Below are 15,781 nucleotides of genomic sequence, written 5' to 3'. Positions count from 1 at the left end.
CTCTGTAATCATAACGTTTAAGATTTTGCTGTGGCTTTCCAGGCGCGAAAACTTTTCGGGACCTTCGAGAAATGGGTCCCAGACCCAGAGGAGAGGGGCAAGTCGTCATATCCCTTTGTCTTCAGAAATACTGCCAATCAACCTGAAGTAGCAGAACAGTAACAGTGAATAAGTTATTTATTTCATTTCACCGACCTTGTCTAGCTTTCACATCACAACAGGCAACCTCGTTCCCAGGGTGTCTCATCTTACCGCCCTCTGGAGCGAGCGAAGAGTGATTCTCTGGTCGCTCGCTCCAGAGGGCAGTAAGATGAGAGACCCTGGGAACGAGGTTGCACAACAGGTGCTTAAAAAAACACTTCGTTACAAAAACGACATAAACTAAAAAGGAAATCACTACCGTGAAGAAGGCTTGGATGTCCGGTCCTGATTAGCATAGATTTTGACGATTTTACTTCTCCTATCCGTTTACTTCTTAGTTTTTGTTTCGATTGAGAAGATATATCAAATACTCGAGACAGTGTTTCATCGGCGATTCAATCACCTCGAATTTCGTCAAAAATACTCCGCTGCGCGTCGTATTTTCAACTCTCTTTTCGGTATTTGGATATCCCGATGAAACACTGTCTCTCGTGTTTGATATATTGCGTAACTATTTCAAATGTGATAGTACAACAAGTGATCACTAGTTTGGAAAGTTTGTTTGTTTTAATCATGAATTCTTCATAAACACACTCCGCAAACAAGCTGAGACCTAATAATTGTTAATCTGTTTGAAGTTTATTTATAGCAGAAAAGGAACGATTGCTTTTCTTCCTTTGGGGTAATCTTTAAATTCTTTGCGATAATTGCGATGCTTTCCGATTGCCCACACTGACATTTGATAAAACCCTGCCAAGATGAACAGCACCACTGAAAAATAAACGACACGCGTTAGTAACTGTGAAAATAATTTTTACACCTAATCGTACTTTTTTGGTAGCTTCGGTGGTATATCAGGCCAACTTGGTCGAGGCATGGCTCGAAGTTTGGCAAGACATAGTCGCGACAAAATGTTTTTCAAATCCCCTCCCCTCCCCCGCTCCTTTTTTTCGTTATCGAAAACGAATAGGACTTTTCGTTGATTTAATATGGAAGAAAACGTATCAACAATTTTGCGTCTTCAAAATTTCAGATCGCTCTGTTTTGTGGAGGAATGAAACAATTTTCCACAAGTTAAATAAAGCGCATGGCAGCATCATTTGGTAACTACATACCTGACAATGTCTGAGTCATCACCGCAAAGGATAACCAAGCCCCCACCTGAGAAAGAAAGGAAGATAGAAAAATTGTTGAAAATAAATATGCGAATCCCTTACCGCTAGCGCTTGAGGTTGTTAAATGAATATTTGGGAGTCTTTTTCGATTCTTATGACGTAGTTCTATGGAGATCCGTGTAGCGTTCCTGATTGGTCGTTTCTTGGTTTTTGAATTTTCACGTACAAATAACAACCAATCAGAGACTCCACACCGATCTCTGTAGAGCTACGTCACCAGAACGGAATATTTCGTATCCAGTCTCAGCCGTCTCTCGAAATACGTAAAGAGTAACTTATGTTTTTTTTCTCTTTTGTATCACCGTATGTCAGAAACGAACCAGAAGTCAAACATGTCTTGTCTTTGAAACTACAGATTCTCAAAAAATCTGTAGTTTGCGAAACGAGCGCTTCGAAAGCACAATATCTATCTATTTTCTTTATTTGCATTCACTAACGCTTTCTTGACTGATACGTGTATCTCGTTGCAATGATGGCGCAATGTGACTGATATTTAAGGAATTTGTGAGATCAGTTCTGATGCATTTGGAGCTCACCTCGTAAGTATAGTTAGGACAGGAGACAAATCGAAACAGCTGAGTCATTGGGTGCGATGTTGGGTAGGGAATCTTCCTCTCTTTTGTACCTAAAGCAGAGTAACAACAAAGTAACATAAAGAGCAGGTGTCTGGTGATTTATATCTAAGCTGGGGTCACATTCACCAAAGCCACCTTGTAACAAGGTGAGATGAGTTTTCATTACTCTGAATATAATATTAAGCAGCCATTGTTGGGAGAGGGAGCATTGCACAAGGACCCAAGCCAAACGACACTAGCGCATTGTACATGTAGGGTTACCCCCAGCATTACCAGCATTACGTTTGCCGGTATCCATTTAAACCCCCAGGTAAAGAGAGGCACTGTGAGAGTAAAGAGCCTTGCATGGGACACGTCACTATGAACCTGGCCAGGCCTTGAATCTGGACCGCTTGGTATGAAGAACAGTGCTCACCTTACCGACTGATTAATACAGTTTCTAAATAGAAGTACACAAACATACCTGCCGGCCTTAAGTCCCGCAAAGCACAGTGGATAACAAAGTTTCCATACTCATTAAACTAGAAGAAATAAGTGATTAAAATAGATTCAATTTCTACGTTGCTATCTAGAGGTGACCAATGGCTCAACACTAGTTTCTATAGCAACAGCATTACCAGGAAGTTAATGCCCACGTTCAATATTCTGTTCCTGTACACAAACCATTAAAATACTGCAGCTCACCTTATTGTAGTCAACTGCAAAATTAATTTCAATTAGCTAACATAAAAATGAAGCATGGATATGTTTAACAGAACTCACCAAGAACATTGCCAGACCGGTGTGGACTTGTGCATCCCCATACACTAACAAAAACAGAAAGAGAGGTGTTTCAAGACTTTTCTAGCAGTTGCAGCCCAGGGGGGGGGGGGGGGGGAGGTTCTTTCATTTCATGGCCTTTATGCCTTTATGGGGAGGTCTTACCAGACAGGCTCAATAACTTTGAACAGCAGGACTGTCAATAAGGCCTGTAACCTGAAACCCTTGATGTTACGGGTGAACTTGCCAATAGCTGATACAATTAACTCAAAAAGAAACAAGTTTGTTACAGTGTGGAGATCAAGGTTACAGGTGAATAAAAACTTAATGTTGTGCGACAGTGAAAACAATCTACATTTACGTACATGTATATAATGTATGAATTCTGGTTAAACAAAAGAGTTAGTGATAATACAAGTAAATCAGAACACGATTGAAAAAAACTTAGTAAGGAGATAAAACTTACTTGGTGGTGTATACAATGGGTGATTCACAAAATATCCAACTAGAGCTCCATAACCCCTAAGAAAAAGCCACAACATAAGTTTCAACGTATCTGCAGTTAGGCTAATGTCCAAGAATGCTGTTCACACCTATTGTAAGCATTGAGTCAGAAACCTTTATCAAACTGGGGTACTCTACCCCACAAACACAAAACAAATCTCAAAGCTTCTGACTAAAGGCATAATTATACATGTATGTTATCCTTACCAGTAATAACCAGAATTCTTCAGAAATACCATGAAAAACAAAAGGAAAAAAATGGGATTAAAATAAATCATGTGGATATTAAGCTATGAATCTCCCCTTGTCAATAGCAATCATTAAATCATTGTACAGTAAATATGGTTGCTAGTCTGTGAGCATTGATTGTCAATCTTATCACACTTTTCACTTAGCTACAATGACAAGTATATTTTTGAAATTCATTTATGTGTCACACTTCTCATGGTTTTCAGCGGAAAATCTTTTGCACATTTTGTGGAGATGCTTATGACAAAGGAAAGTAGATTGTCCATACCTTGAAAATGTTCATCAAGGGCATTGTTGCCTTGGAAAAGCGATGAACAAAAAGTGTCTCCAACAGTCTTTTGGCATAGTGTCCTGACCAACAGGCTGCTGCTATACTACAAGAAACCAACAAAAAGACACAATTATACACTGCAAAAATTTAATGACAAAGTGACTGAGTAACTGGAAGAAAGAAGGAACAAAATGAGTAACCACAAATAGATGCATGCATACCAGCATGCACACAAATGAATGAAGAAACAAACAAAGTAACCTTGAACAAACATACAACTAACTGACAAACCAATCTACAAACCAGCACTAAAATGCATGAATGAACAAATAAACAAACAAAGAATTATAAGATTACTGTGTCAGTGATTAACTGTGAGAAGCAAAAGAGAGTGGCAAATGGCACTAAGAAAATCTTGGGTCTTGGAAAATTTTTTATTTGATCTTAAACTCTTGGAAGCCTAATTAAGATGAGTCCCACATTCTGACATTTCTGTGTCGTCAGTCAGTCTCAGCGCTGGATTCTCCAGCGAAAGTCTTAGGATCTCACTAAGAGAATCTTGAATTGTACCATTACACTATTTCACAAAATTTTGACAAATGGTTTCCAAAGTTTGTTTGAAATTCCCGAAATTTGCTACTTACTTGGCAATTTCATTACCTAGTTGTCAATCAAATTGTGAACTTGCAAACAAAGTTGTGAATTTCATGCCGACCTTCGTTGGGAAGTTGCAAAGTTCGTTGCAAGTGAAGTTTGTGCCATTCAGTTTGTTGCTTTCATTTGCAATGTGAAAAGATTCACTTGTAATTATATTACCAAACCAAACACAACTAATGGCGTGAACTTCGCTTGCAACGAACTTTGCAACTTCCCAACGAAGTTCAGCTTGAAATTCACAACTTCATTTCCAAGTTCGCAATTTGATTGACCACTAGGTAAGGAAATTGCCAAGTTCCTAGTGAACTTCAGGACTTCCAAATGAACTTCAAAAGGCATTTGTCAAAAGGTTTCTGAAATGCACTCTAATTTTTTAACCCACCACAAAGCAAACTTACTGTACTACAGTGGCATAAGGTTTGCTGGCTGCTTCAGGTCCATAAACAATAGCAGGTCGAATGTATAACAGCATGTAGACTACTAGAGGACCAGCGTACTCAACTAAAAATACCTAATTGCAAACGGAGGAAAAATATGTCAATTAATTACTGCCAGTAGTGATACACCTGTAATTAACTTTTTCAGTTTTTTACCAAGGTCAAAAGCAGCTGACATTCTAATTCAATATAATCTGGGTGATTTCCTTACCGTTGTCCAGCTTATTTGGGGACCTGAGTAGATGAAATAATAATATTCAGCAATAATGCATAAATGGGCTGGCTTATTATAAATTGAGAGAACAAGGTTGGCAAACAGTTATATAGAGAATTTTCATTTTTTTCCTCTTATGGATTCAGCAGTCAAAGCAAGCTGTTTGTAAACTATTTGATTAAACTTTGGTGGTTGCACATATCAATGTAAGGTGACTTAAGTCAAGCTAGGAGTGTTCTTAGGTCTTATGCATACCTAAATCTTTAAAGTATAATTTGCCTCCATCCTTAACTTCTAAGGATTCTAATGTTTCTTCATCTTTCACAGCTTTTCCTCCTTGAAAGGGAAACATATTTGAAACATTCATGTACATGTAAATAAAAAATGATGGAATCAAAAGGGAAGGCCAGACCTGGTACCTGATGCGACTGTTAATTAAATTTATAAGTGGTAAATTAATTATCAATATGGCATTGAAATATCCAGAGAACTAAATAATAATAACTTCTGGGAAGACCAAACCTACTGTAATAACAGATTAATTTTGGTGGTAATTTATGAAAGGCTTTGTCAAGTAAATAGTTACCAAAAATATCTTGATAAAAAGCATAATATAATGAAAAATATATCCCTACACTGTGTATAAATATTACCATGATGGTGGAGTACTAACAGAATCAAATCCATTTAAATAGGGATATTACTTACTTGGTTCAAGCCGAAATGATTGTCTTTCAGGATATAACTTTGAAACTGGGGCAAAATGTTAACAGAACATAATTCTAAGTTACAATCTCTTGGATTCACTTTGTAATGAGTTAATTAGAAATCATATAAGAATGACATACAGAATATACATTGTATACTGACAATATAATCTTATACAACTGTCACAAACCTCACAAACTGGCTACTTACATTTTTCATGATACTCCTCTTTAACATCAGAAATGGTGCAGGATGGAGACAGCTAGAAATAAATAAAAAGGCAGGCCATTTGAAAATCAACTCCACAATGTGTGGCAAAAGTAAAGTCTGCATCCGAGCCAAGTGGCAGATCAGGCTGGAGCTAATCCCAGTTTCTGGAGCATGAAGTGACGAGGAGTATTTCTACTCCCCCTTGGATGGGATGCTAGTCTATCACAGGGTTATCCCCAGAATTTTAGGTCACCAGTACCCATTTATACACCTGGGTAGAGAGAGGTACTGTGAGAGTAAAGTGTCTGGCCTAAGAACACACAATGTCTCTGGCCAGGGCTCAAACCCAGACCGCTCAATCCAGAGTCAAGAGCACTAACCACGAGACCACTGCACCTCCACCAACAGTGTGTAGGAAACTCGATTTATTGTGAGCTCAGACATTGTTTGATTCACTGATAAAATTCAGAATCAACTCGCTGCTCTGCTTCGGCACAAGAACATACATGTGCATAAAATCTAGGATAGCATGATTTATATCTTACATCTTTTAGGACACACAATACCCTCCTGCTTCTGGCATCTAGAATTTCTACCTGTTTAAAACAGAAAGCAGAAACATGAATTAAATCTATGTGCAATTACAAAGTCCCTGTTTGAGCCTAGTGGCAAATAGGGCCTGTGATTAACCCCAATTCTTGAAGTGACAAGGAGTATTAATAATTTTCTACTACCCCTGGATGGGATGCTAGTCAATTGCAGGGTTACCCTGAATTTGCTGGTCCCCATTTGTGCACCTGGCTGGATTGAAACACTGTGAGAGTTTAGTGTCTTGCCCAAGAACACTACAAAATGACCCTGTGCAAGGCTCGAACCAGGACTGGTCGATCTGGAGTCCAGCACACTTACTATCATGCCACACAATCCCCCTAAATTTACTGTACATGTAAAGTAATAATTTTGTACACAAAATCAAACGTTGAAAACTGAGCAAGAACAAACACCTCACTCTAGGCATTCAGTGAGAGGTGTACAATGTACAAGTACAAGTTTTGCATCTGCACTAGAACATCACATCGTTGAAAAGACAGTACATGTAGCTTGAAATTAGTCGGATCATTTTAGGCCTTTTGAGATTTAGATGACTTCTACACAGAAGAAAATAAGCTTAAGTCTTAAATCTCTTAACTAAGCTAAAGCTTGTGGACTGAATTAGCACATGAAAGCTGAAGAACTAGTATGTGTACTTCGACTGAAGATAATGGCCGATCACAACAAGTGAACCTGGAACAATGAAAAGGACGCAAAATAAGGCTTCAGCGTTGAAAACAGTGAGGCACAGAATGTAGAAAGATAAAAAAAATTGACAGCAGTTGCGTTTCCAGCAAAGCAGACGCGCCGAACGATTGCACAACTTGGCTCGACATCTTCAGTAAAACTGGTCTGATAGAGTGTATTTGGCGAGATCTGCACCATATCAGCTGCCGGAAAGCAAACTTCAAGTGTTACTCATACCTCCATGATTATTTATTCCGCGTCCTTGCTTTCCGCTAAAGATCTGAAGCCTATGCATGTACGTCTGGCTGGCGATGTGTGACTCAAAATGGCGACGAAGTTAGTCACCAGATCTCGACGATCTCACCCGCGCGGTAGAAGATTTGCTCGGGGCGTGGGTCTGGTTATCGGCTCAGATAAGTTGCTTTCAGTGGCCCCCGGTTGCTTTCAAAAACTTGAAATTATGACCGGAATAACTTCGGTTCCAGTTTGTTCTAAACCTCCACCGAGAATCAAAAGTGGAACAAAGCACCTAACTCTACAGCTGTCAAGATTGGACTTTGTGGCCCAACATCCCACTTTATGGATGTCACGGCTTTGGACTTCGAACTCAGCATCCGGGTTTTGCCGTTTTCAGCTTAAACTTTGAAACTCACACCCACTGTTTGCACCGAACTTTGTAGCTCACTGATCCAACGAAAGGGAAATTTATATGACCATGAATTCGAAACGACCAAAGCAAAAATCGCATATCTACATCATTGGAAACCAGCTGAGTTTGTTAAAAATGACTACACTAGTGTCATTAGTCCACTGTCACTACAAAGGAGGTTGGCTTGAGTTACCACATGCCTGACAGTTTGATTCTGAAAGAAAAAGCCGAGCAGCCTCAACCTTTTCCCTTATTTTTTGGTAAAATTGCTAAAAGCCTATTAAAATTTGTCACTCCAATTATTTTGGTCGTTTTCGGCACTTAAAGTGTATGAGGAGGTACTTGTTAAATCAGTTATAATTTTAGCACCATTTTGACGAAAACCACTCATGTAAAATCCTCGTGATAGCGGCGACCCTTTAGCAGTTGTCAACATCAGACTTTGAAACTAACTCAAAATCTAACTTACCTATCATCACTGGACTATTCTCACTCAACATTCAACAGACTTTCAAGTCAAAATCTGACTTAAAGGTGATTCCTTAGTATTGCATTGCGCATCCCTACTGCGCACGATTTTCGCGTCATTAGCGCGCACATGAGCGCGTGCGCGTACAAAACGTAAGAGATTTCCCTCAAACTAAGCTCGATAGCGAAATAAATGCTCCTTTTCTCTTAAACGAGCACGGTGACCTCCACTTTTTATTTCATAATTTCAATGAGAACAATATCCTCAATAAGTGAGAAAAAAAAATAGCAGAAATCTATGGCTACTTTTTTGGCAAATGAAATAAATACTACGAAGGTAGACATAACGGGCCCAACAGCGCATGTCCAAATTATGTTTCCTTTAAAGGATAAAAAAAATGCAGGGTATTTGAAGACATTTTTTCTAGGACGTAGTTGAATAAACAGTCAAAGAAAATCAAACTCTGTGTGATATAACACGCTGCATTGAAAAATAATCGAACTTATTTGTTGCCCATGGAGATTACCAAAAGTCGCCTAAATAACCGTATTTGCCAGCATTGTGGTGTAAAAACAAGCACGGTGACCCCCTCTTTTCACGACGTTTTTAATATCTCCTTGTCCTGTAACAACAGCGTACCAAGTTTCCTCGGAAATCTATGGCGGGTTCTTTTACTAGGGAGTCACCTTAACAAGAGCTATCAACGTCCAGTTAGTCATGCCAACAAAACAAAATCTATGAGTTTGCCAAACGCCACGTTCGTCTGTATAGAGTTTAATGCTTAGCTCTCTACCAGTCTTGACTGGCCTTGATACCAGGCTATCTCTCCTGCGTACTGACATCTGCTAATACTTATGGGTTGCCACAAGAGAAAATTTTCTCATTTTCGCTTGGTTGCCAGAAATACCTCACAATTGCAAAAGTTGGTGGGTTTATTGTCTTTGACTCGGGGATCGCCCGCAGACTGTGAAATCTGGGGAACTTATACTTTTAATTTAATTATTTCATAAGCCACAGTTTCGCAAAAAACATCGCTCTCCTCCCCGAACGGTTGCAACCCTCCGAAAGTATTTGGAAAATTTACAAGTGCTCACGAAAAGTACCGTATCAGCTGACAGAGTGAATAGTCGCCATATTTGTTAAGATTGTGGTTGGGGCTTGTCTGACCGCAAGAGCAGGCCGTCGACAGGGCGCCAGCTATCAGCATGTTTGTGAAATTGTGTTTCAATAAGAAGGAGCCAGGAGTCTGAACGGAGACATTTTCGAGTGGGGTAGACAGTGTCTAACATCAGCAGCAAGGCGTGAAAACACATCGTTTCTTGTTTGAACAGTTCATTTTCCGCTAATATGGCAAGGGTAGTTTAAGAGGCCAGAACCAGCGGACCCTGCCCAGACCTTTAGAACTCCCCCTCCCCTCCCACCGGTACCCTCTGCAGCTCAGCTCTGTCTTTGCCTGGTTTCAGTCACTAATACATTCATGATCCTCGCCTCTTGATGATAAGAAGTGGTTAAAATCACTTGACACCACTCTTGTAGCATCTCCGCATGTTTTTTTTTTGTTTTCCCGAGTTTGTACATCCGATAAAAAATAGTCTGGGAAAATGTCCTTTAACTTAACAAAGCCGTTCTGAACTCAAACTCAGTAGGGGGGGGGGGGGGGGGGGGACTCACCGATCCTCACCAGCATCAGTTTTTAGAGTCTGGCTTGATAGTTCCCGTCCGTTCTCAAGTTCCCACTGAATTCGATAGTTAAGTTGAAATTTTCTATCCGATTCCAAAAGCTCGCACGGTCATTTTTCCTTTGATGAAAAGCCAAGGATACAGTCATTCATACAAATATCTGGAAGGTTTAGATCTGCAATTATAGCTGCGAATACTGATAGCTTTAATTTGATCCGTGTGCTTAACGCAACACATTCTAACATAATACTATGCATTCCTCTATTTTTGGTATTAACTCTCAAAACATATATCATGCGCCAATTAAAATGTAATCTCTTATGATTAATGGTTTGTCACTACATTAAAGATGGCAAAAATTGGAAGGTCAAGTATAAAAACTATAAATGCGAGGAAGATAAGACTGGTGTTGGAAATTAATTCAAGCTGGTTTGATGGGTTTGATCAATTAACCGAGGTCTTTTCAACCAGTTTCAAGCTACAAATATTTGCGATAAGCATTAACTTTGGTGAGTATTACCATGGCCGATGTTTTGTTATCTATCTGTTTTTGGATATATTGAGATGGTATTTGTTGTTTTTCTCGATATTACTCGTCAGTCGACAGACGCCAGACACCCAGTTTATTTCCGGACAATAATAGGTTTTGTGATCACTGGTTACATAAGTTAATTAGTAATAAGCCGATTGCTGCGTAATCAAGTCTTGATAATTTGTTGAGAAGAAGCTAGAAGACATTTATTAAGAAGGGCAAACTAGAGAAAGAACAGAAAACAGGGAAGGAAACCAGGTATGAGTTTCAAACCAGTCATCGTAGCTTTTCACGGAAAACTGTGTACCAGTAGTGGTATTAAACCAGGTATTAAATTTGATTTTAAAGCAAACCTGAGGTTTCAAAGCCCGTCCAAGTTCTCGATCGAAAAATGCGAACGGGAGAGAAGGGACGACGAGGCCGTTCGTCTGTCTTTCGCTGCTCGCTTTTTCGATCGTCCCAAATGGCGGAAGGAAAAGGCTAGAATTCTTAGGGTATGTGATAAGTTGTGATAGGACTATATAACAGTTAATGACGATTGAATGAGAAAGCGGGATTTGATGTATTGAAGCACGTTTTATGTAGGGAGTTTGTCACTTCAACTCTTTTCTTACACAGTTGAGTTTACCAGCTAGTATACTTGAAAAAGATCCCACGGTCATTCTTGTAGAAAGGACCGAGCGGGGGGGGGGGGAGGAGGAGGGAGGGGGTGTGGGGTGCGATGTTTTCGTAAGGCTAGCATGCCACCGTGTACTAGTAATGCAAAATGCTAAATAATGCTAGCAAGTCTTTTTACAGAAAAAGTGTGAAAAAAAAAATGCTTCTTTAATCAAATAATGGCCAAAAAAAAAATGCTAGCATAATCGGGAAGGACCTATCTACTACCAGTTCCTCTTGCGTTTGTCCCGAAAAGAAGCACTGTTTTACTAATACCCAGTTCCCGGACAAATTCTCGGTCAAGGTCAGGAGCCCACGCCTGTTAAACATGTGTTAAAACATCCAATAGCAATTCTTCACTCGATCAAGAATAGTCATTTACTTGACCATTGTCAGCATTTCTGTTTTTCCTTACTACAAGCTGAATCTTTTTTGGCCTCGTGATTCGGACGAAACCAATCTTTTAGAAGGTCAATCGGCCAGACTGAGTTATTTACGTCAGAAAATATTTTAGATTTTTTCCTTTTCTCAATATTTTGAGAGTTCGGACATATTTACATTGCACGTTCAAAATCTTTTGTTTTCTGTCCATATACCACAACAACGATAATCAGGATGATAGACGAGCCTTCACAATCACGCCGCGCTCGCAAACTTTCCTAAAACAAGAAACCCCGAGGCTGCCAATGTTTTTGTTTCGTGTTTTGTGGTCTGCCAGCCGGTCGTCCATTGATATCAATGGCCTAGAATTCAAACATTGCACAGCTGTTGCTTCGTTGAAGATTATACTACCCAGTTATTTTCCTTTTGAAAAAGGTAAGTCAGGTATGTTAGGAAAATTATATCCAATTTCGCCAGTTTTGTCAACTTTCGGAATCAAACGTTTTCGTTTTCAGTTTTCGGTTTTCGGTTTTCGGTCGGCATACTCTTTAGGTCAATAATATTGAAAAGAATTGAACCGCAGCGATACGATCCCTAGATAATAACGATCCTTATTCTTTGCGAAATCGAATTTCAGTTTTATGATATTGCTTTCAGTAACGACGTAGTAACCGAAGTTTTTGGCACAAGAACATTTCACTTTGCTAGCTGCTTAATTGAACACAAGACCACAGTTCTAGTCAGAGCTGGTAGTTTGCGATTTCGTTTTTCAAACTGCGTTTTTCGTGTCTCGGTAATTATGCATCGAAAAACATCGTGTAAACGTCAAAGAGGATCATGAATGATGATGCTAGATCCTATAATACAGAAATGATTAATTATAACATAAGTCGTATGAAACTGAAGTTTTCTTTGTCCATCGCTTGACACGTCCATTAATATAATATGTAAATTTCTTTCTTTCGCACTGTCAGGCACGCGTCCACCAATAGTCTTCTTTGTACATATCTACATTCTACTTCAGTCAAGCTACCGAGCTTTACCTTCCTTTGTGCAAATCCGTATTAAATTAATACCTCCAAGATCATCATTTATTCACAGTCAGGTAAGAAACTGTTGTCGCTACTCGATTTAATTTTTGTTTCAAATTCCTTGGAAAATGGCGAAACTTTCGCTGCTTCGTCACAGTCATGCCTTGTATTGGTTTGGGCGCATTCAAAAGATCTTCACCTTATACAGTTGATAGGAAATTCAACTATATTGCTGACATATTTATCTCCAACGTTGACTCGAGCATGAGACAAAACAAACCCAGAAAAATAACTACCTAAATAAAGTCTGATGGGTTCTTAAAACAAAGAAGAAAGCAGGTAGCCTTTGGTATCAGAAAAAATATTTCGCCATATGTCATTGCCACTTTCAGTTTCTCGCTGCAGTCGAAGATGGTCGATTATATCTTTTCCTCGAATACCTCGTTAAGGGTTGCCGACTCAATATTTTGCTCTGGGCAGCCAAGTGTATCCATATAACTCAGCGGGGTAACCAAAACACTTAAGAAACTAGCAACAAAAATCAACAGCTATTAAAACTATATATGCTATGCATAACTCAGCGGGGTAACCAAAACACTTAAGAAACTAGCAACAAAAATCAACAGCTATCAAAACTATATATGCTATGCATAAGCAAACCTTTTCTCTTGAGATATTTCTACGTCAAAACATCCGGTTCGAAACTTTTCGATTTATTTTCCTAGCTCAATGTTTATTTCTCTTATCTCGATTGGAAAATGATGGAAAAACGCCAACAAGATATTTTGACGAGAAGTAATCTGGGCGCTTCCGTAAAGAAACGTAATGAGATAGTAGAGTCGCAGAGAAAACTATAGACGGAGAACTAATTGGAATTTGGACCGTTTCCCTACTGTGTTATTGCTATATTTTAGTAATATAAACGCTGAAAGTAAATTAATCCGAATTATACAACGAAGCAACAGTTTACTATCCGAAGGACTGTCGCATTTATGAACAGAAAACAGGTACAATGTGTTTAGAAAACGAAATTGACCGCATACGCCAAGAAGAAGTTCATAAATTAGACGAAAAAAATTATAAACAAGATGAAAATTCTTCACCATCAGCTGCTATGAAGGGTGAACAAATAATCCCATCCCCACCCCAACAGGTATCTTGGATTTTAGACCTGGACACCTGCTTACTGTAGTCAAATGTAAAATATCATGTTTGTTTAAAAATGCTACAATGTTTTACGTGGAGCTGTTTTGGAAATAGTCCGTAAAGTGCTGGAAGGGTGGTAAATGTAGATATTGCAACAAGAAAACCGGCATCGGTCTTAGTTTAAACTCAAGGCTATTTTTCAAACTGATAAGATTTTGAGGCTGATGAATCTGAGCATTATTAAAATTTTTTGTTGATCTAAGCCTGAGGCGCTCTAAAAATGTTCTTTAATTAAATTTTTATAACAAGCTTTCTTGCTCTTGTCAATGACGGCAACTCCGCGCGCGTGAACTGCAATCTCCTCCCCAGAGCCCGCGCGTTTTCTGTCAGCGAAACGGACCTTTTCAGCGATACGGCGGCCATTTTGAATTCTACTGTTTCAAATAGCTATTATGGGATGCTCAGGGGGTAAATACATACTAATTTGCCCCCTGAAGATCCCACAATAGCTATTTGAAACAATAGAATTCGTAAAGGCGCCGTATCGCTGAAAATTTTGATCCGTTGATTCTTTGTCGATTGTTTTGTGTGGTCAATTCAAAGAATCTTGTAAACAGTGTAGGTCGCCCAATTGATTTCCGCCCTGAAATCGACTTTGTCACAAATTTAACGTATTGTTCTTTTTAGTTGAAAGACAAAGATGTCATCAAAAAAGAATAAACCACCTCAGTTACCGTTACGGCAGGAAGACATAAATAAGAGCGAGTCTGAAACACAGACAAGCAACAATGCAGATGTTCAATCCATAAAAGACATGGATAAACTTGGAAACCTGAAGCCACCTATAAGCCCCTTGACCAAAAAGTGGTTCAGAAAGCAGTTTGGCATACGCAAAGGAATAACGCAACTGGATGGCGGGTCAGAACCGCAGACCATAAGCACTGCATCGTGTCAGAAAAGTCGACGTCGTTCAAGCTCGTTACCAGACCTCGCCGCGATGTTGGACGCCGCCAGTTTAAAGAGGCATGCTTCCCTGAGGACGCGATCCCCTGGTCCTCTGAGAATGCCAGCACCAAGAAAAGAACCTGTTCTGTCGAAATGACTACTTGATTGAGAAGTTAATTTTCCGTTAGCTAACAGCCTTGGAAGATTGGTCTTCCGGAGTCTCACAAGAGCTGGACTCGAGAACATTTCTCTTCCGCGACAGAAATGTCGATTTTCGTTCCTTGAAACCTCGAGGTAATCCGACGGAGCCTTGAAGCCCTAGACTTGTCTGCTTTAAAGCCAGTAGTTTTTTTTTTTTTTTTTAATTCTAGAGCTTTAGAGCCATATGCATAAACTACTATGGCAACCTGGTCGGTGGTGATTATAGAAACTTCAAAGACATTTGTATTCCAAATCCAATATTTTGGTTTGTTTTGTTTTTGCTTTTATTAATTCTAGAGCTCTAGAGCCATAAACTACTTTGGCAGCCTGATCGCTGGGGATCATAGAATTTAAGGATCAAAGAAATCTCTATTTCAAATCCAAATTGTAATACGTATAATTTGACTGCATATAATTGTAATTATGCATACAATTATACTGCATATAATTTGCTGCATCAAAAGACCTTGTTGTCTCGCTTTTTAAAAGAATGACATTAATTATGTGATTAAGATAATCAAAAAATCGAGCGGCTATTGATTTAGAAACCAGTCTTTACTCTAGTTAATCGTTTTCATAACACAAAATATTTTATGTACATTCCAAATCGTGTTTATCCACTCCTCAACCAGTGCTATGATGTAAGGTGTAAATCCAAAAATAGCAATTAAATTAAAATGTTCAGCAACTAAACCTGACAGATTGATTTAACTTTTATTTCAAAAAGAGGTTTTTGTTTTTAATATTTTCGTGGTAAACAATTTTTTTAATAAAAAGCTACACTTTAAAGAAACAGCCATCGTTAGTTATCATAATTAATGCTTATCGTAACAGACAAAAATAGGTAATTTCGTAGTAATTTTAAGCAAAAAAATCTTGAGAACAGTTTTCAACGCAACCGGTTATCGTAAA

The 15,781-nt window shown here is 38.9% G+C and overlaps 2 protein-coding genes across 6 annotated transcripts; one reads left to right on the top strand and one right to left on the bottom strand.

Annotated features, from left to right (window-relative positions):
- Positions 1-333: 333 nt before the first annotated feature.
- LOC145468297 (very-long-chain enoyl-CoA reductase-like) lies at positions 334-7,861 on the bottom strand. Its single transcript, XM_081451991.1, has 15 exons — positions 7,416-7,861; positions 6,446-6,496; positions 5,901-5,952; positions 5,691-5,735; positions 5,238-5,318; positions 4,980-5,002; positions 4,730-4,842; positions 3,672-3,777; positions 3,362-3,378; positions 3,117-3,172; positions 2,654-2,697; positions 2,355-2,412; positions 1,853-1,941; positions 1,257-1,302; positions 334-912 (listed from the first exon to the last, which is right to left on the bottom strand). Exons 1-15 carry the CDS (start codon positions 7,419-7,421, stop codon positions 785-787), a joined length of 915 nt encoding a protein of 304 aa, XP_081308117.1. The 5' UTR covers positions 7,422-7,861; the 3' UTR covers positions 334-784.
- Positions 7,862-10,674: 2,813 nt separating this feature from the next.
- Positions 10,675-15,660, top strand: LOC145468319 (uncharacterized). Of its 5 annotated transcripts, none has more exons than XM_081452024.1 (3): positions 11,216-11,981; positions 12,521-12,651; positions 14,411-15,660. In XM_081452024.1, the coding sequence occupies exons 1-3, from the start codon at positions 11,852-11,854 to the stop codon at positions 14,441-14,443; spliced, it is 294 nt and encodes a 97-aa protein (XP_081308150.1). In that variant the 5' UTR covers positions 11,216-11,851; the 3' UTR covers positions 14,444-15,660. The 5 variants fall into 5 exon arrangements, with proteins under 5 accessions (XP_081308147.1, XP_081308150.1, XP_081308149.1 ...); XM_081452023.1 differs by having other exon boundaries at positions 11,216-11,990; XM_081452021.1 differs by lacking the exons at positions 11,216-11,981; positions 12,521-12,651 and adding an exon at positions 10,675-10,766.
- Positions 15,661-15,781: the final 121 nt, after the last annotated feature.

Source organism: Orbicella franksi, chromosome 14 (assembly GCF_964199315.1).
Source record: "Orbicella franksi chromosome 14, jaOrbFran1.1, whole genome shotgun sequence".
Taxonomy (NCBI): Eukaryota; Metazoa; Cnidaria; class Anthozoa; order Scleractinia; family Merulinidae; genus Orbicella; species Orbicella franksi.
The sequence above is the reverse complement of the archived record's forward strand: the minus strand, read 5'-3'. Positions and strand labels throughout refer to the sequence as shown.